The sequence below is a fragment of the Vidua chalybeata genome, chromosome 7, assembly GCF_026979565.1.
Source record: "Vidua chalybeata isolate OUT-0048 chromosome 7, bVidCha1 merged haplotype, whole genome shotgun sequence".
NCBI classification, from domain to species: domain Eukaryota; kingdom Metazoa; phylum Chordata; class Aves; order Passeriformes; family Viduidae; genus Vidua; species Vidua chalybeata.
Genome location: NC_071536.1, coordinates 38,886,246 through 38,910,114, shown reverse-complemented (window position 1 = coordinate 38,910,114; position 23,869 = coordinate 38,886,246). Strand labels below are relative to the sequence as shown.

The window sequence follows — 23,869 nt, the reverse complement described above, 5'->3', positions numbered from 1 at the left end:
GATATAAGGTTCAAGACTCTACTACCTCATTCTATGCAACCTTACCTGATACTGCTTCCATCAAGGTCTTGAACCTTGAATTATCCTTATGAACCTCACTGAATTAGGCCAAAGCAAGTGGATTTTGGATTAAACACTCCCTGTTTTTGCTAGGTAGTGACACTGGTGGTGGCACTGTGATGCTTGGCAAACTAAGATTTTATTTCTAAATTTCCTGCTAGGAAAGAAGTGAAGCTGATTCCCCCCTGTACTGCTTTTGTACAATTGCTGTTGTTGGTGTCCTGTTTCTCTGCAGATCAGAATTTGCTAGGAAAAGCTTCATCTTGCTGGAAGTGCTCAATATCTCTGGAGATACATTGAAGGACCTACTTAAATCTTATGTCCTTCAGGGCAGGGAGGGACCATTGCATTTCATTTATTCCCATTGCAAAACTGCAGCTGAACAGAGAGCAGTGGGCCAGGAGGATGCTGTGGTGCTGGAGGGTGTCACTGCCCAGGACACCAGGACATGGTGACATCCCTGGCAGCTGGCAGAGTGCCCTGGGCCTGCGCTGCAGATCCCATGGGCATGCTGGTGATACAAGAACTAAACCAATTACATGCCAGGTTTCCAAAAATGTCTAGAATTTCAATTTTATTAACCAATAGTTTTTAAGCCTTTCTGAAATGCCTTCCTCTTTCAGGTGGCTCATGAGAAGAATTGGGATCATTCCCACTCCATCAGGAATTGGCGCAGAGTCTTGCTGTTAACCTGGGCTCAGGTTAGGAAAGCCTTTGTCCTCAGGGCCATGGCCACTGCTGCTGAAGCTGCTGCTGCTCGTGAGGCAGAAGTGGTGCTGGCTGATTCCAGGCAAAAGCAACTGGAGATCTGTGCTGATCTGAAAGCAAAGGTACGTTCGGTTATAAATCCATCACCAAATCTGGATCAAACAGATGCATTCAAAATGAAGATTTTAACATTAGCTCTAATCTGTTTTCAGATAAATAATGGATATCTGTCTGTCCTTCTGGCTTTTTTAAGAATGCCTTTTAAGACATGAAACAATGGATGCCATTACTTGTTTGGCCTTGTGATAGAAGGTTCACAATATTCTGATTTACTGTGGTAAGAGGTGAAAAAAGATAAAAATACCTGTGTGGTTTTGGTTAATGAATAGAGTAAAGTGGGAGGAGGCTGGACACAAGAGGAAGATGTTGTGATGTTCATGCCTAAGGTGTTTGTAGGAGGAATCCCATTTCTGGGCATGAGAGGCATGTTAAGATTTGTTTAAACTGCTCTCTGTGATTTTTGACTTGCACAGAAATGAACATCTGAGAGCATGCATGATGTGTTATTCTCACTTTACCAATATTCTCTCTGCTGTGCCCTCACTTTTCAGTGAAATACTAAACACTTGATTTAGGTTTCCTACGAGAAGGAAAGCACAGTAAAACCTGTTCTGTGAGGCAGGATTTTGATGTTGATGCTAGTTTTTAGTTAGCAATATTACAAAAGCCTGTCTGGCGTAGGAAGGTTTGAATCTAAACACTTTAGGGTTAGAAACTGTCTGGGCATGACTAAGTGGGGAGCACCCTGCTCTGACTCCTGTGTCAGCCTTCCCTTGAGCCAGGGGCAGGAAGGAGTGGTTCTCTGGAGCTGAGGGGATGTTTGGTGATTTTTTACCTAGGCCTTCCTTTCTGGAATGCCTGTGTGTTTCTTACCTGCACAACCATAGATGGAAGGGCCAATTATTCCAGAACTGTGAATTTAAGTCACTTTTTCCCCCTTTGTTTCTTTTACTTTTCTTCCGCACAAGAAGTAACAAGCTGGTTTTGGAGTACTTTGTTGTCTCCATGTAAGAATATCACAGATGCACTGAATGTTGTCTGAAAGATTTTTGGATTCTGACCTCCTGTTTCCAGAAACTGTTTGAAACTTAAACCTCTTAGGCCTACACTTTTCAAGGGTGACTTCAGAGGGATCTTCGTTAAAATGTTGAACGTTTGAACAAAACCAACTCACCTGTTCCCCAGAAAAGAGGAATGAAAAAGGAACATTTCTTTCATTAAAGGAGGATATCATTGTGACCTTGTTTTGATCAGCTGAAAGGGCTGGAGGGTGGAAGCTGAGCTTGGGCACAGAGCTCACTCATTTTCAGAGAAATTATTCTCAATGTATCCATGGGTTCTCTTCTGGTTTGATGGGGATATGCATTTGAAAACTCATGACTTGTCTTTCTGCACTTCTGAACTTTACAGCTACAGAGTGTTAGACATGGAAAGCAGCTGCTGGCAGGTAAAAGGGAACTCAGTCCAGTACCAATTCACACAGTATTTCAAATCCTGAGAGAGATCCATAAGATGGGTAAAAAGTGAATCTCTCTGAGGGAAAGAGTGTGGAACTGGAAATCAGGGATTAGGGCTACTCTTTCAGCTTTTCTTTTTGGCCATTGATTGACTTAACATTTTGCATTTCAGGAAGTTTCACATCAGGAAATCTTACTTGTCTCCCCTGCCAGAGGGGCAGTGTAGTTGCTATAATGATTTTCCTGTAAGTAAACCCTGGGTATGCTCGTGAGGAGGTTGTATCTGACTGAGAGGGACAGAGATCTCCTTCATTACAGCAGCAGGATTCAGAGAGCCACAGCTTTTATGTTGATCCCATCTGTTAAAGGAGGTGATGGCACACACACGAAAGAGATGTAATATCTGACAGGTTGTGCCTGGTTTAGTTACTGCAATAACCACATGATATCACCCAGCTTTTATACAGTTCTCTTCATCTGGCAACAACAAACCAAAGGGGCAGCAGACTGACTAAAGAATACATTATTTAAAGCTGTTTCAAATGCACTAGAAGCACCTATGCCATTGGTGAGAGTCTAGGCCTTGTGACTGACAGGGAGGGATAATGAAAAAATAAAGCAGAGAAGTTAAATTCATATTTATAGCAGTTTTTACCTGGGGAAAGGACTTTCAAATTTTTATTCCATGTTCCATCTTATGGAAGATCAATGTGTGTCCTTAACAGGAATCAGAGTCCCTAAGGAGGAACTATGGAACAACTGAAGAAGCTCAGGTGAAGTAAATCATGAGGGCCATATGGTAGCCATCAGAAGGAAATAAAATGTGAAATGGGTAATGCTGGGGAGGTTACACTGTACATTCTTAAAGAGTAAATGTGCCTGGTACATATCTTTAACATCCCTGTTTGCCATGGGAAAGCAAACAAAACCAACCGTGAGGGGTCACACTTTGAGTAATCAAGAGTCCCTCAGATCTGGTGTGCTTTGAACTGTGGGAATCTGATCCCCCAGGGTTCTGGAGCAGACACTGTGTAAAACAAATTCAATCTCTCTAGAAGTCCTTTTCCTAAACAACACAGAGAAGCAAATTTTTCCACGTTGCAAGGCAGGTAAGGCACGAAGTGAGGAGTGATCTTTTCAGAGGATTAGGAGGTGCTGCCTCACAGCTGGGGTTTGAAGCACTTGCTGTACTACATCACAACTTCAGCTGGGGTGTCTGCATGCATTCCAAGCATTATTTTTCTATTGAATCTATCTTAAAATATTTGTAATCTGGTACTTTCCATCTTTATAGAAAATGATTTTAAAAGAAGACTAGAGGGAAGACCTACAGCAGCAGGCATTAGGGAGTTGGATCCCCTGTGTGTGCTGCTTAGGGGGGGCTTTTTCTTCCTCAGTACAAAGCTCTGTGCCTGCTTGCCTTTAAATCTCTTCTCTCCCTCGTTTTGTGCTCCAGGATTAATCCCCACTCCAATGCTAAAATCTCTTACATCTCATTGTGAATTTTGGGGGAGCAGCTCTTGCATTTCTTATCCTGGTAGAAACTAAGATAAATTAATTTCCAAAAGAAAATCATTAGGCAGAATTAACAGGGGTATTGTAAATTGTATAAAGCGTCTTTCAGACTGCTTTCCTTCTCCTTTCCTGTATTGTAAGAAAGGATGTGACAGTAAACTTAGGAAAAAAATATTTCCCTATTCAACATATAGTCAAGTCACTGGTTTAAATGCTGTGACTATCAGAGATCAACATTGAAGTATTACAACTGAATGTTAAAAAATATCCACAGAGGTATCAGATCCAGTGCTTTGACTATAATCTGATCATTTTGAAGGAAACTTTTTAAAAGAATAAATATTTGAATAGTAAGCTACTTAAAAGAATTGTTTTCTTTTTCAGAAGTGTTGTCTATTCATCACTGAGTTGACCCATTAATTTGTTGGACATAAAAAATACAAGGAAGTTATAATAACCTAAATTTTCAATATAGCTATTCATGTTTGTGGTGAACTGAAGAACTGTAGGTATTTCTCCAAAATGTGTCTGAGCAAGTGTCTAAGACTCTAACATTCTTCAAATATGAGCCAGCTCTGACTCAGTAATAAGTTTTCAATCCAGCCCTAATAAACCTGAATGTAATGGTCTGAGGTCAGCACAGCACTGACATACTGTGGTTTTGGGTCAGACCAAGCTCATGCACGGTGCATGTGAAGCACTTGCAGAGGTTGTCTCTGCACATTTGCCTTGCTTGCCCTTCCACCAGTCTTTTCCCCCCTGTTTTCCTGTACCTGTGTTCCATCACATGATGTTGTTATTTCTGATCTATCTGCTGTTGAAATCTGCTCCCACTGTGCTTGATATTTGTGTGTAGCTGTCCTGGGCAGGACTGGGTGCCCGCAGAGCCCTGAGGGCAGTTTGCCAAAGCACCGAGTGTGTTCCTTTGGATTCCTCCAATGACACGCTCACAACTTTGTGCCTGATCCACTGGGCTTAAATTGCAGGCTTTTGGGAGCAGGGGCTGCAGGGTACCGCATGGGGGGAGACCATGGGCTGATTTGAGTGCTCTGAGATCCATTGAAACAGCCCACAGCACCCCAGAACCTCAGCCACTCAGAGGAGCACGCAGGGCCTCAGCCTGAGATGTCACCTGCTCAGCTACCTGTCTGCTGGTGAGGTCTGCAGTATGTTTGAGACAAGCACTTCTCTCTCAAATCTAGCTGAAATTGTCCAGTGACACCTAAAGTTGCTTGAGGATGGATAACTAGACAAGCAGACAGATCCTGCTTCTTTTCTTAGAATGATCTTCTTCAGGGAGGAAAGTGGTACCTCAGGCAAGCAAAGCTGCACCAAAAGTTTGCAGTTGTAAAGGATCAAAGGAGCTCTCATCCATATGATGGCAGATGGGTCTAGAAGAGAGAATTCTGTATCTAAAGGAAACAGTTAGATAAGTAGTTGTAAATAGAAATGCAGCCTACTTCAGGTTATGCATGTGTGAATATTTAAGCCTATATAATATTTACACATGTTAATAAAATGTTGACATTCCCATTGTCAAGAACAGAAAGATGTTCCCAGTAATGCTGGATGAGGAAAGAGAGGAACTACAAGGACAAGCTGTGAGAAATAAACTGTTCACACACTGCCTTAAGCAAAGCTGCTGTGACGTGCTGTCAGCCCCAGGGAACTGGCACTGCTCCTGTTCTAGATCCCAAGTTTTACCAGTGCTGATCCCAGCCCTCGCTGAAATTGGTACGTGGTGTTCCTCCTCAGGTCATGACTGAGGGCTGTGCTCAAATGCTTTTCTTTCATATCCCTTTTTCAGATTTAAACACTTATATAACTGAAGACAGTATTCTGTTAATGATCAAGACAGTTACTTTTAACCACTTTTCTGGTATTTATTTTTTTTAACCTCTTAGAGGTAGCCTGTGGAGCATGAGATGCTCAAGAGTACCCATCAAAAATCTATTAGGGATATGAACCTCCATTGTTTTTCTAACTACAGCCAGAACGAGATTATCTTCTGAGATTAGTAAATTTGTAAATGTATTATTTCTTAACTATCTCATTGCCAAATGCTCTAATGCTGCTCTAATTCTTCTTGTAGGTCTTGTGCAGGCCAGTCAGATGCAGAAATTGTTAGCTTTTACCATTTATTGTTTGTCGTTCAAGATCCTGTGGAGTCGGGATGTGATTCCAGGTGCTGTTCAGAAGTTTTCAGGGTTGAGAAATCCCCAGTTTAGAGAGAAAGGGGCAGATTTTCAGAGCTGAAAGTTACTGGAGACTTCAGACCACCACCTGTTGATACCACACGAGTTTGTTGCTGACAATGTGGGTGTCTGCACCTGCTGATATCAGAGCTTCACCTCTGACTGTGTGGTGTCAGGACTCTGTCTGTAACACAGACAAGTTCTCTGCCAGGACAGGAGGGCTGGGCTGTGTTCCCAGGGAGAGGGAGCAGCCTTCTCTCTGCTGAGCAGCTGCTGGAGACAGCCTCTTTGTGGGCAGTTTGTATTTACTGCTCGGACTTTGCGTGGGGTTTGAATGCTGTGAGTATAGCAGACCCCAGAGTTTTAAGCATTGGAGCACAGAAGCACAGACAGCAGGACACCTCGGGGCCTCTGCCATCAGCATCTGAACGTGAACAGCAGTGGTTCTTGCTGGGTGCTGCTGCTTGAGGGCCATAGATGATATGGAGCCCCTGTGCAAATCTGAACTTCTCCCACCTCCTTTTGCAGTCCCTGACATATTTGCTTTTTAAAACCTTTGTGGCAGTTCAGGGGGTTACTGACACCTGAAAAAAGAAAAATTACATGTACCGTGCTTATAAAAAAGCAGTCTCTAAATTTAAGAAGTGATGGCTTTTTCATATTGTTTGGATGAACTCCTCCTGCCCCATAATATTTCAGACTCCAGGGAACTGTTCTTATTATACACTTTAATTTTTTCCCTTTTATAAGCTCTAGTATTCACACCCTGAGGCACCCATCTCGTTAGCTTTCCATTTAGGAATACATGCATACACTTCCTATTCTTACTGTATTTTCAGAAATAACACTGTTAATATTTTATATTTCAGTGTGTGGTGGCTTTGAATGGTGCAAGTCTTTTTTTATTACTATGAATTATTACAGTTACACATCAGCAGCAGGTCTCCCACACGTCCCAGTTTCCTTGGCAATGTCGGCTTTGTTGGGCCACAATTTGCTTGTGACTTCTGAAGTCTTGGCAAGCAAGTCCTCCCTGGAGCTGTGAAATTTGTGGGGTGCCCCTGTGCAGCACAGACCCTTCCCAGTGCTGGGGAGCTGCATGTGCACAGCTGCTGGGGCTCCTGCACCTGGGCAGGTCCTGGCAGGTCCTGGCAGGGTCGTGCTTTGCCCGGGACCAGCTGCAGCAGCTCTGTCCTGCAGATGGGAATAGCTACATCATCCATCCCTTACCCTCTTCCTAGTCCTGGCACACAGGACTAGGTGAACTGGAGTTTGTATTGAAAAATCGTGGGTGAATGCAAGTACGTTTGAAAAAAACACTTTTTTTGGAAAAGAAGTGCACTACTTTTTAGTAGTTGTTGGATAGACATTTCCATAGAGTGAGTGACTTTAAAAAACTGGTTAGTTTTGTAACACAGACTTCTATAGTCCTGTTTAATTTGTAAAATATTTAAATCCAAGGGATTTATTATCCCATTAACCCAAGTAGGATTTATGTGTTTCTATTACTCTTGAGAGAAATTGACTGAATCCTTACTTTCCTATGGGAGACTGGGTCTTTAAATTTTTTTTTCTATGTTTCCCTCCCATTTTCTTAAAAAAAATTCTTTTATTGTGCACATCAGAATGGCAGGGAGTTGCTCAGGCAGGAGACACAGTTCAGCATGTGCTGCTTCTGTCTGAAGTATGAATGGCTGAGCTACTTTGCAAGTAAAAAGGCTGCACTGCTGGCATTGAAAGTCAGCTTTTAACGAGTTTTCCATGTTAATCTTGTCGTGATTTCAATTTGACCAGTTCTAGAGGAGATAGAAAGCAATGACCTTGTGTAGGGAAATAAAAGGTTTGCCAAATCTAAACAAAATCATCTTCCTTGTTTGATGATGTGTCCATTAAGAGCTGGACTGAGAGCAATATCCTTACTGAAGGGCTGATGTTGCAATCCTGCTATTTCTTCAGCATGTAACTTCTTTAACTTAATCACCTTTTACATCTGCTTTGCTTTTTTCCCTTTTTCATAAGACACTAGAAATGCATAGCTCTAAAATGGCCTTTTCTCTAGAAACAATTCCTTTGGTCACCAACTTATTCTCTGGCTGCAGCCCTTATTTTAAAAATGTGAAGAAAAATGTCATAGTTGACGTGGTTTAAATCCAAATTTGGAATTGAGAGGCATTTTCCCCTCTCTGTGCCTTGTGACTTCCATCTGGAAGAACCAAGAGGTATCTCTGGGTTGCCATAAATGAGATAACTCAATTCTGTATTCAGCAAGACCCTGAGCAGGGGAGGTGGTGATGACGCAGGGAGGCTGGGGAGGAGAGGAGAGGACCGCGGCTGCTTTGGGCAGTGGATCACTGTGGTTACCTGAACATGCACATCTCTGTGTGCTTTTGGACTGTCCTGGCTCCCAGCTTTCTCCCTCTCCTGAGCACAGTGTGAGCAGCTGTGGGAGAGTCTGAGATGGCTGAGCAGTGCTGTGGAAGGCAGTCGATGCTGCACTGCTCATCCTTCCCAGAACTTATTTCCTGCTTCTCAGTGGCTGCTTGGGCTCTGCCTGGGCTGACCCAGAAGCTGCTGGACTTGTCCTGTGGTCTGAGGGCACCTTCAGTGGCCCGACACGGAGCTTTGCCACCCAACAGCAATGTTCTTGGTACTTGTACTGGTTGTTGGTGCACGTGGTGTGCCCAGCCTAGCACTGAGCTCAGGCAGCCTGTGCTGGCCCCGCTGGGAAGCATGGAATGGTGCTCTGTGCCTCTGGCTGACTGGGATTTCCCACCTGCTTTGTACAACAACCTGTGGGAACTGTGGCACAAATGTGGGGAGACACACTGTGTGTTTTCTTTTTTTTATGCATGGGATTTTTAAAATACTGATTTCCTTTAAATAGTATTTGAACTTCTAGTCGTCTCATAATCCCATTTTGCTGTTTGTGACCATGCAGCCCTGACCTGCAGCTGTTGTGTTCCTGTGATCCCACCATGAGTAGGCTGGCTCTGTTCTGCTGTGGGCTTCTCTGACTAGCCAAATTTTGTTGGTCTTATTTTTTGTAGTTTTTTCCTACCATGTAGAATCTTCACTTGTGAAGTTATTTTTCTTGAAGAGACCCCCTAAATTTTTTTCCCCAGGGATTCTTAGAACCAGTTGTGAACAATTTGAAGAAGAAGGAAAGATGAGCCAAAGTGATTCAGAGATTAATAAAACTTTGTGAGATACTAGAAGAGTATTTAGATTGTGTCATTTTTATATGGTTGAAAAAGTGAGCTAGAAAACATCAGAGTGGGATCTCAGAGGATTTTCCTTTATGCCTTCAGTTATGACAAACAGTACTGGCTTTATCACACAGTTATTGGGAACTTTTGCTCAGAACTTGGATTCTACAAGCTTAGTGTGTCTGTGTGGCACAGAGTGATCTGAGCCCTGGGTAGTAATTTCTGACACCGTTCCTCCCAGGATTTTACATCCGTTTGGTTCCTTGTGCACGTTTTCCTCCGTTTCCAAAGCTGAGGTTGCCCCTGCTCAACCTTTGCCTCCTCACTGCAGCCAGCTGCCCTGTGCTCCTGTGTGCCCAGCTGAGGAGCTCGATGCCACCTCTTGTGTCACCACAGGCAGCTTCAAGGTCTGTTTATAAAAAGTCATTGCTGCTTGAAGAGAAAACCTCACATGGTGCTGTTGAATTGTGCATTGTTTTGTCTTTAAAAGAGTTGTATCTGTAACATTAGGTGAATGGTAAATACATTATTGCTATTCAGATGTTACAGTGAAATAACTAATTTATTACTTTAATTAGTTTGTAGTGCACTTTACATTATTGTAATATGCAATATTGAAATAATGAACTGAAAAAAGGTGTGTATGCATTCTGTTCAGCACAGCAATTTAATAATTCACTTGGCAAAAACTCCTCTAATAATACATGAACTGTGAAATGTACTTGAAATACCATTTGTAATTAAAAACTTTCAGAACTTAATGTTGGCAGTGCTTGTACTGCTAAAATGAAAGCTGTTTTGTGGAACAGGCAATGGGAGAGCCAGGTTTCAGTGTATTTTCAATATTAGTTTAACTAGCAGGATTTTTTTATTATTTAAATAAAATATTTACTGTTGACACAGTAAAATATACCCTTCTGATTTTGAGCTCATAGGAATGGAAGAATGCAATCAAGAGCATGTTAATTTTTTTGTGCAGTCTGTGGTCCCAGATTGTTGCTGTAGTGAAGCAGAATTATTGTTTGGGAGGATTTTTGTTCTCCAGACCTGCATGATCCTGCCTCTGGAGATGAAATCCCGATGAATGCAGCAGGCTTTCTTGGCACACTTCAGTTGTAGGAACGCTGGCAGCGCAGCATCAGGTGGTGCCTTTGGCCCAGCAGAGCAGCAGAAGCAGGAGATGCTCCCTGCAGAGCTGGCCCAGCCCTGGTGCTGTCCCTTGGCAGTGCCAGGCTGGGACTGCCCAGAGCAGGAAATGCAGGTCAGGCTCTGCTCTGTCCGGTCTCACCACGAGCCAGAGTCCAGATCCTCACTTTTAACCTCTCACCACATGGACAGCGCTGGTTTGGGAACCTCTCCTCCTGAGGATGTGGATTCCCCTGCCTGGCGCACAAAGTGATCTGGGGCTGTGAGACTAGAACTGCTCTCTAGTACAGAGGATTTTAATGTTCAAATGTGGTTAAAAATTGAAATATACTGGTATTTGAATCACCTGGTTAATGTCTGATTTTTGTTACTTACACTTCACTCTACCTCTGCTCAGTTAAGAACACTTTCTCCTATATGATTTCAATTCTTCTTCTGGGAAAAGCCATGGCATAAGGCCAGCCTACAGAATCACAGTCACATATTATACATGTTTTGCATGCATTTCTTTTCTGGCTTTTACCAATGTTGTTTTGTTTTGTTGTTTTTTTGTTTGTTTTTTTTTTTGGGGGGGGGTGTTTGTTGCAACAATGTCCTTTTTTGTCGCAATTATAAATTTTTTTAAGGAAATTGTTCTTCTTTTGCCCTAATGAAAAGGCAAGGATTAGACAAACACGGGAGGCAGCAGGGATAATCTAAACTAATTTCATGTGCTGAATACAGAAAATAATAACTGAGTATTGTGAACAAGTATGGTACAGTGAAACTCTCCTCTGGTATCCTTGTTACCCATTCTTCTGATTGGCCTTGGGCTCATACATTTAAAATCCTAACTAAAAAATGAAAAAGTAGATTCAGAATTGAAATTTAACAAATGGAAAGCATGTTCTACCCGCTGAGTAAATGTATGTGTTAGTAGTGATTTAGGGCAGAGTAGGGAGCATTGGTAGGAGTGCAGATACACACTGAGTTACTGGCCTGTCACTTCTGTCTGGGGAGCACTACTGTGTGATTAATGCTTTGTCAGCTTAGTGAAGTTCTGAATTTGATGCTTGGTTATGCTCATTTGTTTGTACATAACCGGTCAGAAACCTAGATTGTGCCCCAATATTGATTTCTGGCTTGGATCAGAAGGCTGTGAGGAAAGAGCTGCGTGGAAACAACCCCAGAAGGTGATGGTGGCACATCACAAGGGCAGGGTGTCACACACACCACGCAAACTGCTGCTGATGAAATGGGTTCACAGGGAGGCTTGAGATGATTTCAGCACAGATTAGTGTCTGTGCCTGCTCACTGCTTCAGTGTGGTTTGCTTCCTTCAGTCAGTTGCCCTCGTCCCGACTCCCTGCAGGGCTCTCTCTGTTCTCCATGGGCATTTCCAGGCACTGGTTCCCCTGAAGCATCAGGGAAATGCAGCTTTTGTTCAGACCTGTTTACTAATGGCTGCAATCAAACAACCAAACAAGCCCCTGGTTAATGGATAAACGAATATCCAGAGAAGACCACGAGAGGATCAGGAGAGTTCTCAGACATGGATGGAGGGGACTGAAGCTACATCATGAACTGCACCTGCTGGCACTGACCTCAGTACTGGAGAGCATTTGAAAGGAGTGGGAAGCAGGATGTAGGGAAATCCAGGCTTACAAAAAGCAATTTTTTTTGTTACATAATCTGACTGTTACCTCATATCAGTTGAGAAAATCTGTGATGTTATTACAGAAGTTTAAAGCTCCTTCAAATGCTCCTGCAGCTTATCCCAGCTCCAATCTGAGTATGCTTTTTGCAGATTTCGTTCACTGTTTGCTTGTTGTTAGATTTTAAATCTTTCTATATATGGTTTTGCTTCAGTCTGTTTCAAAAGCAAGGTAGAAAGGATTGCATGTTCTTCTGACTAATTTTCAAAGCATTTCTTTTTGAGTTCATTAGGGTGGAAGTGAAGGGTAACTGAAACAATTTAGCATTTTATTTTAGATTCTTAAACCGCTAAACTGCATGAGCAGGCTGCTGCCAAAATTGCTACATGAAGATTTCAATTTCGACAGCCCTGGTGTCACAAGTTTCAAGTGTATGGGAAGCTTGGTTTGGGTGTTGCAGCTGAGGCTGAAGGGACCTCTCTAGACCCCGAGGTCACTCCTGCCCAAGCAGGTCAGGTACAGCTGGTGACTGTGTGGAATCCAGGTTTAAACCTCCCTGGCCAGCACGTTCTAGCGTTCATCCAGCCTCTCAGCAGGGAAGTGATGAATGCATTGGAATTTCAGGTGTTTCAGTCTGTGCCTGTTGTTCCCCCCCTCCCGTCACTGGGCACCTCTGGAAGAGCCTGGCTCTGTCCTCTTTGCACCCTCTGCATTTTCAGCTTATTTTCTAAACAGAACATCTTTTATAAGCACAAATCAGAAGAATTAATAATCTGCACACACAGCCAGTGAAATGCATTTAAGGTGGAAAAATTATAAGCGTTTTCACACCTTTGTATTAAAGTGCTGTAGTGTAGAAGACCAGATGAAAAATGGCTGCAATGCTTGTTCCTTAGAGGAAGGCAGAGTTCTGTTAGTGCTTGACAAATCCATTACAAAAAGAGCTGGCAAGCCAACAAAAAGGAGACATCATTGATCCTGTAGAAACTGGCGTGAAACATGAGCACACAACTGCTCGTGGCAGCACCGAGGTGGATCGGGGCCACGCTGGCCAGGGCTCTGCAGATGAGTCCTGCCCGTGGCCAGGTATGGGGACAAGCTGTCTCCTTTAACCAGCACAGTCAGGATCGTGCCAGGAATGGATTTTTGGCACGCTGGGCTGGGTGTCCCTGCCACCCCCAGGAAGTTTTGTTAGGAAGTATGGCAGGCCCTGCAGCAAGGGGTGCAGGGAGCGTGGCCCTGTCCTGCTGTGCCGGGCAGCACTGCCTCTCTTCCCACAGAGGAGTGGGGTGTCAGGCGTGCAGGACCCCTCAGGCTCTGAGCAGGGGTCCCAGGCTGGGCTGCACGATCTGTGCTGCCAGAGGGGAAGTCCCTGTCACTGGAGTGAGCCCCGGGCGTGAGCAAGGCGCTGTTACAGGAGTGCTGTGCTAAAGGCTGCCAATGCACTCTGCTCTGTGACTCTTGGTCTCCATCCCTTCATAGGTTCTAAGTGCTCAAGGGAGATGTGAATTACTGAGAAGGTTTTAGCAATTTTGCCCAAAACCTTTTCTTGTGTGATTTTATTGCATATTATTCTATCAGTTGGGAGCTGCACGTGAACAGCAGAAAGGTGGTGCTTGCTAAATGGTTGTGTTGTTGATAAGATTATAAAACTTACTTTGTAAGCGGATTACATGACTTTCCTTCCCAGCCTCAGCTTGGCAGGATCAGTGTACACAGTCTGCTGCAGACTGTCTCTTCAACTGTTTCTTCCAGGTTCTACAATGGAAAGCACAGCAGGAAGAAGCTGCTAAACTAGAAGCTGCTGTAGCTGCCAGAAGAAAAGCAAAGGAAGATGAGAGAGAAAGGCTACAGAGAGAACAGGAAACCATTCGTAGAGCTCAGGATAAAGAAAAAGTATGAAAAACGTTTATACATTTTTGCATATATATATGCATTGCTTCTAAAATCTATAGCTGATCTCATAGCATATGTATTCTTGTAAAGTATTATGTATTGATGTAGAGGTGGGCAAATGGTTAGTCAGGTCTTCCTCCTGTCCATTTCAGCTCTAAAGCTACCTGATCTGACACACCAGTTATGTTACTCTATTGCATTTCTTAGGAAAAAAAAAGCCTCAGCAAGTCACTGTGTCTCTGTCACAAAACAAGCACAGAGGCATGGCGGGGTCTGACTGCACAGGTCTGTGCTTTGAGCTGCATGGCAGCCTCGGGAAGCTGCCAGTGCTGCAGCTGTGTGCTGCAATGCAGCAGGGGAGCCCTGCAGCACAGTGCCTGCAGCGCAGGGGCACCCCTGGGGGACAGTGTTCCCAGGGCTTGTCTGCTGACTCCTTGGGAAATGCCTTGGATGCAATTAATAGCACTCAGAAATGCACTGTGGTGAGTGTAGTGCTTTAGAAAGCAGAAATCCGTGTGGCTGTTTCACTGAGGCTTTACCTCTGAGGCCAGTGGCACAGAGAGGGACATTTAGTGAGGGTTTGCTGCTTGGGTCACAAGTAGCTTTGCTGCTGCTTCTCTTTTTGTTCCAGCTCCTTCTGTGTGTTTGCTTTGTACACATGGTGTTTGTAGTGGCAGGTGGCTCTGAAACCACAGGGAAGGAAGAGGTTTAGAGAGCCAGTGCTGACCCAACCACTACCAATATTAATTTTATCTGTAAATATTCTGGTTGTGCAAACTTTTCTCTTGCTGTGTGTAATGCCTAGATAGAGCAGCCCTCTGCCTATGCACAGATGGAATAACAGCTGTTTGGGGTCAGCAATCATATGTTTCATTGGAGTATTATACATGCTAGATCCTTAAAAGGGCTGATAACCTTATTCTACAGCTGCTTTTCTGGGGAATGCAAGCAGAATGGAAGTGGTAGTCTTCAAATTGTGGTGGAAAAATATATTCAAATTAGTGTTCACAGTCTGATTTTACTACTTTCGTTGTGGGGGCTCCACACCCTCTTGTCCTCCTAATAAATATTCTGTGCTCTAAATAGAAATTTTATTCTAAAACAATCAAAATTGGAATCTCTAACTTAATGCGTTTCTTGCTTGCTTTGTTCTCACTGTCTGGGCTTTGGAATGAGTGTTAATTTGTTCACTGTATTTGGTCAAACTCTAGCTGAAAAAATACTGGGCTGAGAAAGAGCTCAAGTGGCAAGAACAGGAGGAGAGAGATCTACAACATCTGGAGGAACTGAGAAAATTAATGGCTGAACAAGCAGCCAAAGACAAAGAAAGGTAAAGTAAATTAAATGTGAATACCTTTAGTATCAATAGGATCTTCTTATAATCTAATTTTATTTGATCTCCTGACTTTCTTTTTTAGAATAAATTGAGGATTAGTATATTTTTTCCCTTCCTGTTTGGCAAATGCTTCAAGCCATATAGTAAGGTTGCATCCTAGGTGATTGTATCCTAGTTGCAATTTATTTCAGTTTGAATTAATTAATTAACATCCATCAAAATTTCAGACCATTGTAAGCACTAAATGTCATCAAATGTAGCTGAGTAATAAGAAATTCTATAGGTCCTTTTATAAAAAAGGCTTTCACTTTGCATAATGATTTATGATCAGGTTTGGTTTGTTTGAGGGGCAAGTGCAAGGAACACATTCAGCACTTAGCAGATTCAAAGATATTTATTGTTATCTTAGAGTGTCCTAAATTGCTCATCTAGTTGTAGATGCTCTTCACCTGTTTGATGGGATTTAGGACTTAAGCCTGCTCAGGCTTGAATTGCCAAGTCGTTGTTGTACAATAGGACATTTCACGGCCTGTTGAAGAAATACTGGATTTCATAGAGGAATCCCTCTGTGAGAGGAACATAAAACCCCTGTGTGCACTCTGGTTATAGCTGCTCTCAAAACACAGGCTGACTCTTTTTACATAGAGGAAGCCACCAAATTGTGTGGACCAAAAGTGCAATTAAAATAGGATTAAAGTGCCATTGGCATTAGAATATTAAAGTTGGTCGTAAGGATTCTGTGGGAAACACTGCTTGAGTATTACTTTGTTAGGACACCTTTCTGACAACTTAATTTAAATGTCTATGTCCTTATGTTACAAATATACCTCTACCTTTCCTTAGACATGCCTGCAGTGGTTTTAGCTCATAGGAGAAGGAACACGTGTATTTGAATTACTGGGAGAAGATAATCAGCCCTTCAGGCTATTGTGAATCAGAAGTCAGTAAATGTTGTGCATTCTGTCACTCAGAACTGACCTAGTGTACAAAATGAAACATTTCACTGCCCAGGCTCAGGTGCACTTGTGGCATTGTCATGTCCAGTGTAGCACTGCAAAACTGACAGTGTCCTGGTGTGTGCCACCTGCCAGAGCACAGAAACTGGGTTTGAGTCTTTGAGAACACTCATGAAATGTGGTGCAGGCTGGTACCACAGTTCTGATCCAACACATTTTCAGGGTCTTTTGGAAAAGGAAAAAATGAGCTGACTGACTATTCCAAGTACAGGAGATGGGGAGATGGCCTGGATAGTGCATAGAGTTTCTAATAGGTACAATAAAATATATTTTTTAAATTCTGCTATCATCCTGGATTGCTTTTAATCAAACTAAATTAATTTAAAATTAACGAATGGGTTTGTTTATGAAAAAGAAACTTATTATCACAGAGTCACTATGATGTTCTGTTTATTCAGGTCTTAGTTTGTAATTGCAATAGCCAGGGCTCTGACCAGGTCAAAGTAAGGGATTAAAGGCACCTGAAACTGCATGTAGACTTTCAAGTGATTGAGTCTAAATTTGCATTCTTCAACTCCTATCTGAGAGTGGAGACATTTGACTAATTGGGCATTTTATTTTTTGGCTGTGAATGTTCCTAGGTAGCTGCAGTTCTTTGCTGTCTCCAGGCTGTGTTAACCCACACGTGCCTCAGCCCAGTGGGTGAAACTCTGTGTAAGATCCCAGAGATGTCGAGCAAATGAAATGTAGTGAGAATAGTGAAATCAGCAAGAAATCCAATTAAATTATGTTCTCTGCATTCAGAAAGGGGAGGAGGGGTTGTGATTTCTGCTCCAAGCCCAGTATCTATTCTCTATTAATTCTCTTATCCAAGTAATTTAATACAAAATTTGTAAAACAATGCTTACAAGAATCACTGGGCAAGATCTGCCCCAGTCCTGTCAAATACCCCCAGATGAAGGCAAAAATCATACTACTTTTGTGCTTTTTTCTATTCATTTGGTGCTGTCTGCTGATAGTGATCCAGTTCCTAAAACAGGGTGGAGGTGCCTTACCTGACTGCTGTATGTTCTTGCTGGTTGCTGTGCTTGCTGATAATGCAGAAATTGCAGATTTAAACTCCTTCGGGCTGAGAACAGAGACTAAAACTGTCTGAACAAGAGCTGTGATTACTGGTGGGCTGTTATAAAAGGTCTGGGCTGGCCACATTTGAAAATGAAAGCAGAGAGTTCTGGTTCTGTATTTCCTAATAAAAATGGAAGGTTTAGTAGCTGACAGGCTGAGAGAGACACGTGCTGCAGACACCCAGCACGTGTGAGATCCAAGGTGGGAGCTCTGCTGGCTGGCATTCAGGGGAGCTCAGCCTGTTCTGGCATGGCTGTGGGACTGTCTGGGGGTAGGGAGTTAGTGTGCCCCATGGAAAGTGAGTGTGGGGCAGGAGGGGCCTCTGCTGCAGAACCTGCTTTAGAGGGGCAGGATCACACACTCAGCTATGCTGAATGTCTTCACTCCATGTGTCTGTGTCTTCAGAACACTAAATTATAAGCTCTCTTTTAATGTGGTATCAACAACTACCAGCTGCATTTAAGTCTTACTGTGCTTCAAAAATTAACATCCAAAGAGGCAAGTATTTATTGCTACCAGTCCACTTCTCCTTTTTTATGTGTGCAGTGCATTTTAGTCAGGTTCTCCATCAGGTCTCTGAGGTAGGAAAAGGTTTGAAAATACATCACACATTCTAAAAGAATGTTCCCCCCAAAAGCAATAGTTTTGGCATTATTCTTGCAGGGTGAAAATAGAATTGGCATGGAATTGTGCAAATATTTGCACAGAGTACCTATGGGAAACAGGTTGGCACAGTGCTGCTCTCCAGGGAGGCAGCAAGTGGGAAACACCTGCCGTGCTCTACCCCAGCACCTGAACTGCTGCCAGCCTGGCCCCAGATTCCACGGGAAGGCAGGGATTGCTGTGTGCCAGGATTGGATGTGGTTGACCCACAGGAACAGAGTGATGGCCACTGTTTGCCATGGGGTTCAGTTCTCCAGGGCCGGGGTGTGGGTGCTGCATCTGCCCCATGCCCTCAGAGCAGCTCTGTGTGGGCTCACCTCCCTCATCCCACCTCAGGGCTCTCACACACCCCCCTAAAACTCTCCTGGGCTCTCCAGACATAGTAGTTCATTATTTCCTATTGAAAATCTATGAGACAGTGTCTGAAAGCAGAGTTTTAATGAAAATATGCTTATCAAAAATTACACAAATATGTACCTGCAATACTAAAAAAGGTACCTTTACTGGAACTAATCAGTTATGCTCATTTATCAGCTGGTGATTTATTAAAATTTTACTTACTATGGTGCTTAAAAGCAAATTAAGTATTAAGATATTTTTATTTTGAGGTTTTTGATAAAATTAACTTTACATAGAAGAAATAGTAGCTAAAATGTTGCCAAGTGTAATAGAGTGAAAGAGAATGAACAACTTTATTTAGATGTGGACAGGGTGAAATCAAAGCTTGAGTAAACATTGAAGCCAAGTACAAAAAAGCATTGGAAGGGCGTTCCACCTTAGGAACACGATGTGCAGTTGAGTATGTGTTTCCAAGGTGTCTGCCTTCCCTGGGTGTGGATTTCATAGCTGTGCCATCGCCTGCTGACAATGACAGTCCCTCTTTGTTAGTGCTGGCTGTGCTCTCTGCAGCCCGTGGGGGATGACAGCACAGCCACGGGAGAGGACCCTCGTGTGCCCGGCTCTGCCCCCCTCCCTGGCTGCTCCCTGGCTGCAATCAGTCGGGATCACCTGCACTGGCTCGAACTGGGCACGGAAAGGCCGCAGAATGCTTCCGTTTAGCACTGCTTTGTATTGCCCTGGCCGGGAAAACTGCCAGGGGCAAGACAAAGTGTTTGACCTTAGGCCTGGCCAAGTGCCCCCCAGTCTTCCTTCTTAGCTTTGCACAGAAACTTCCAGAGTACTGAATTTCATGTTTGAAAACTCTGGAGTATTTTAAAACGTGTATCACAATAAACAGCTCAAGCAGAGTGAAAGGATTTCAGTATAATTTTTGACATTTTTTTAAAAAAAAGGGATTGCTTTTTATTAAATGTTCTCCATATAAAAAACAGATTAGGCTTTTTCCCTGGTACAGAATGACCCCTGAGCTCTGCTGCTGTAGCATTTCTCTGCCTAAACTACAGTGGGCACTGTGAGAAACTGGAAGCCTCTCTGGGGTACCCCCAGGCAGCCTTGTACCACACTCTTGGGATAAATCTATTTGTCCTGCTAATTGTGGTTGGGTTATTGACACAGAGGTCTTCACTAGTCACCAGCAGAACTGTAGGTTTAGTTCTGATTGTTGCAGTTTATAGCACAAATTTTATACTCCTTTGAGCTTACTAAAATTTGGAGAGTAAGAAAATAACAATACATGTTTTATTGTAGTTGAACCAGCTTTCTCATCTCAATTTCTCTAAAGGCAAGTTGAAATTTGAAGGGCAAAAGGAGGGTAATTCTCCAAATTCAAAGCATGGCAACTCCTGTAGAAGGACTAAGAGTGACATCCCAACAAATATCTACAGCTCTATAAGGGACAGACTCTGCACAATAGTCTAAAAATGCCTACAGTGAAAGTTGGAGCAGCACAGTAGTGCTGTGGGTAAAGTTCTGAAGTTACTGGTGTGAACCTCCAGCTTTTTCCTTTGAAAGAAGGGTGTGAGTCTCAATTTTTTTTTTCTTTTTACAGTGACAAGACTGGGAGGGAGGTTTTTCTTTTAATGGAAAGGGTTATAGGAAAGATTTCTTCTGCCATACACAGATGTGAGAGAACATTTCTTCTTGGCAAAGAAAATGGGGGAGAAAAAAAGAGTACCAGGGCTATATAAAGCATGCTAGAGAAAATCTGTGGTCTAGACATGGAATCTGAAAGGTTAGCCAAGTTGTTTAAAAGAACAGCTGACCAACCAAAACCCACCGAGAAACAAAAAGCACAACTCCCCAAACTCCCCTTCCCCAAAAACCCCAAACCGAAGAACTCCAACAAAAAGAGCACCCTGAAATGAAAAAGCACCTTTGGGTTTCTGAGGTGTTTTGCTGAACCACCGTGGCCTCACAGGGCGGGTCTAGAGAACCTGAGAGCGGTTTTGGGCCTGGGCTGGCAGCGCAGGAGTGGCGCTGTCACTGCCCAGCGTTTCCCTGTGCCCGCAGGGTGCAGTTCCGACGAGCCCTGCTGGAGAAGCGGCTGCAGGAGAAGAAGGAGCTGGCCCTGCTCCAGGCCCGGCAGGAGGAGGAGAAGGAGAAGCGCCTGGCAGCGCTCCGGCAGCAGGTGGGCTGGCCCTGGCTGCAGGGGCTCACACGCGCTGCCACCGGCACCCGCTGCCAGGGCAAAGAGAAGAGAGCAATCCCTCAAAAGCAAGTACAGGAGCACGGTTAAAGGCACTTTAGGTCTGACCAGTGGGAATTCTCTCCTGTTATAAATCCTGTGTCCTTTGTAGCTCTGACAACAAGAACATTATGACTTTAAATTGTACTGTAGGAGCTGCTGATATCTGAGAGGAGATAGAGAAGGTTTTTTTCCAGGTCGGATGTGATTTTTCTTCTGTGATTTTTTCTGGGTTTTGTTTGTTCTAATAACCTTAAGTCTGCCTTGAGTCTAAGGCAAGATTTATGAGTAATTTATATTATTTTTAAATTCTAAAAACTTGCACACCTTGGGTGACTTTTCTTCAGAGATATTTGAGTCTCTGAAACTTTTGCACATTACTTTTTAAAAAGACACCCATAAAATACTTACTAATGCTTCTAATGTCATAGTAAAAGTAGTGCTACGGTTATTTTTTTATACTGCTGACTTTTGAAAGAGTAATTTTGTCTTTACATTTTTGTATGTAATCTCCTTGTTTTTTCCTCCAAAGGGGCTGGTTGGTAGTCATGATCTGTTGAGCTCTTTCCACTGAGTCAATTCTCTTGCCAGAGTAGAAAATACTTCTAGCAGGGCCTTTGCCTGGGATGTTGATGCTCCCACTTCATTGTACTTCTCTCATCAACATCTATTCTCTGTTTCACATTAATGAAATCCTGCTTCATGAAGTATGTACAATGTTTGTATGGGGACGGGGGGGAAGATGTTTAGTAAAGTAATTTGGCCTGTAGATTTTGGCAGCCTGTAAATACAAAGGTGATATTTTATTAAAGAGACAGATGAAAAAGTTATTGTACACAGTTTAAAGTATTTTTTTTCTGTTTTAGCCATTCTCCATATGGGCTTCTGACTTTAGCTATTTTGCTTGTGCATCTTTCTGTATTTTTCCAAAGTAATATTGGTCTGTATCTGAATATTTTAACACAAAGAAAGTAAACAATGAAAAAAGATTAACTGTGGCACAATACAGTGTCTGAGAGTTTTTGATATTGATCTCGCCACAGGAAATTACACAGTTAAAGCAGATGCACTTCAGAAAAAAAAACAAAGTTGTGTTATTTGGGGCATATCACTCAATGCTGTTGCCCGTGACTCTGTAAAATTGTGAACTATCACCCTGAACACCTTTGTTTCCATTGAAAGAAAAAGAAGAAAGTCTGGACTTCCAGGAATTGTGGGTGTTGCAGAATTTTGAGGCTGCTGGTTCCTTGTAGAGACTGGGTTGGACACTGGAGCTCATGTCAGTGTCTGTTGGAGAGCTCAGGGTGCTGTTCACTCACACGTCCTTGTTGTGCCCAGGCCTGCAGCTGCGGCCCTGCGCCGCTGTTACAGGCTCACTGCAGAGACGGTGAACAATGGGGTTCTCAAAGGGGTGCTCCTGAAAATGACCTGCTCTTGCCTTAGCTCTGCACTGACAGAGTAATTGTTATTTCATACTGTGTCTTTAGGTTGCCGTTGTTGCAAAATTAGATCCAGCCAGAGCAGTGGCTGACACGGTGGCATCAAAAGCTCGGATGGGCATTGGAACCAACACCGAGTCTGAGCTGCAGCAGCCCCTGTTCAGGTTGCACACGTACAGTGAGGAGCAGGTAATGGGCTGTAATCGTGCTGTGTAAGTGAATCAGGAACTGAACTGGCTGTACTCGTGTTTCAGGGCACTCAGGTTGCTGAGGAGGCTGCTCCCTCAATTTCAAATGCACTCAAGGAACATCTTGATATCTTTAAATTCCCTCGCTGTTACCTATATGCTCAGTCAATGGAATTTGAAAATTATTTATGAAAAGAGAAGAGCTATGGTACAATCCTGCAGTGTAAAAGCTTTCTTTTGACACTGAATAAGATGAAATTTAACAATGTCTACAGCTAAAGTTGTCCAGCACTGCCCATTTTAAGACATTTTAAAGCTTCTCAGTTTGGTAATGGAAAGATGTGGGTTTTGTTTGGTTATTAAAATTCCCCAAATCTGACCAATATATGAGGTTCTGACAAATTTTATCTTAAAAGATGCTTTGAACATGTATATTTGGGTCCTGTGTCTTAATTATCTGCATGCTCTTTCTGCTTCAGCTCCAGAGGGGTTTGGTGCTGCTCGAGCTGCAGTATGTGATCCCCACCCAGCACATCCCCGTGCTCCTTCCCAGTGCTGCTGTGGATCATGTGCCAGTGCTGGTGTCCAGCAGCTCTGGGCACTGGGAGGTGATGCTGGAACTGGAAGCAATGTGTCGCTCTTCCTTGTACTTCCAGTGCAGTCCGACTGCAGACCATGGAACAGGGAAAGAGGCTTACAGATTTTGTCAGATAAACTTTTGACAAATTCCAGAAGTAATTTCCCTCAGACTAATTGTCATTCTGACCAATGGAAGAGGCACTGCCATGTAAGCCCAAGGCAACACTGTGAGAAAAATCGTAAAGGCGTTTGAAGCACTTGGGAGCTGTAGGAACAACCAGGAGGAGATTGGAGTCTGTGCTGCGCTTGGGGCTGTGTGCATGGAGAACATGGGGGAAGGCAGCAGCTCCCCAGGGAGCTTTTTGGCTTCTATTCATCGTTGCTGTGGTTTTTTTAACAGGTCTTTTCTGACCCCAGGATCCGTGTCGAGCTCGCTCTCCGAGAAGCTGGACTGCATAAAACACTTTATGCAAGAGAGGTTTTGTCAAAACTTCCACCACCGAAGCTTCCAAGAAGAGACATGGAATCTACAGCTTTTGGAATGTAGAGCACGTCTCATCTGAGGGGCAGAGCAGCATCAGGGCTCTGGGCTGGCCCACAGTATGCAAACCTTCAATTCCCTTGGGTTGTCCTAGAAGGGCTCAGTTCCCTGTGTGTGCACTCCAAGCCCTTCTGAGCTGTGCTGCACCACGTTCCACCTGCCCGCTGTGGGTCTGCAGAGGCTGGGCTCTGTGCTCCTGGAGGCTTGCCCACGTCCCTGGAGCTGGGACACCTTGCTGAGGGACTCCTACACACAGCCCAGGCCAATCTGATGTGCAGCACCTTGACTAGGAATTCTTGGGATTTAATTGGCAGCAGAAGTCCAAAATAGCTTTGCACAGCAGTTACTTTAGATTTTATTATGTTACATGAATAAATCCCACTATTTTCTTCCAAGGTTTCTTGAGAATTTGATTCTTTTAGGTATAAAATCTTCATTGCCATGAATGTTTCTAATATTCCTTGATTATAAGATGAAACTTAAACCTTTGTCTATATTTCGAAGGCAACTTCCTGCATCATATTTACTGCAAACCAGTCATTCAATTTCATATTGCAGATTAGTTTTTCAGCATAAATTATA

At 43.3% G+C, this 23,869-nt stretch overlaps 1 protein-coding gene across 3 annotated transcripts in view; it reads left to right on the top strand.

The window, feature by feature from the left end:
* The window catches only part of CCDC148 (coiled-coil domain containing 148), a 48,190-nt gene extending 24,600 nt beyond the window's left edge, over positions 1-23,590 (top strand). For all 3 annotated transcript variants that reach the window (XM_053947510.1, XM_053947509.1, XM_053947511.1), the window contains 6 exons: positions 684-890; positions 13,736-13,876; positions 15,088-15,206; positions 20,366-20,483; positions 22,028-22,168; positions 23,147-23,590. In XM_053947510.1, the coding sequence (XP_053803485.1) occupies positions 684-890; positions 13,736-13,876; positions 15,088-15,206; positions 20,366-20,483; positions 22,028-22,168; positions 23,147-23,293 (873 nt within the window). In that variant the 3' untranslated portion in view covers positions 23,294-23,590. The remainder of the gene's footprint in view (positions 1-683; positions 891-13,735; positions 13,877-15,087; positions 15,207-20,365; positions 20,484-22,027; positions 22,169-23,146) is intronic.
* The last annotated feature ends 279 nt before the right edge of the window (positions 23,591-23,869 follow it).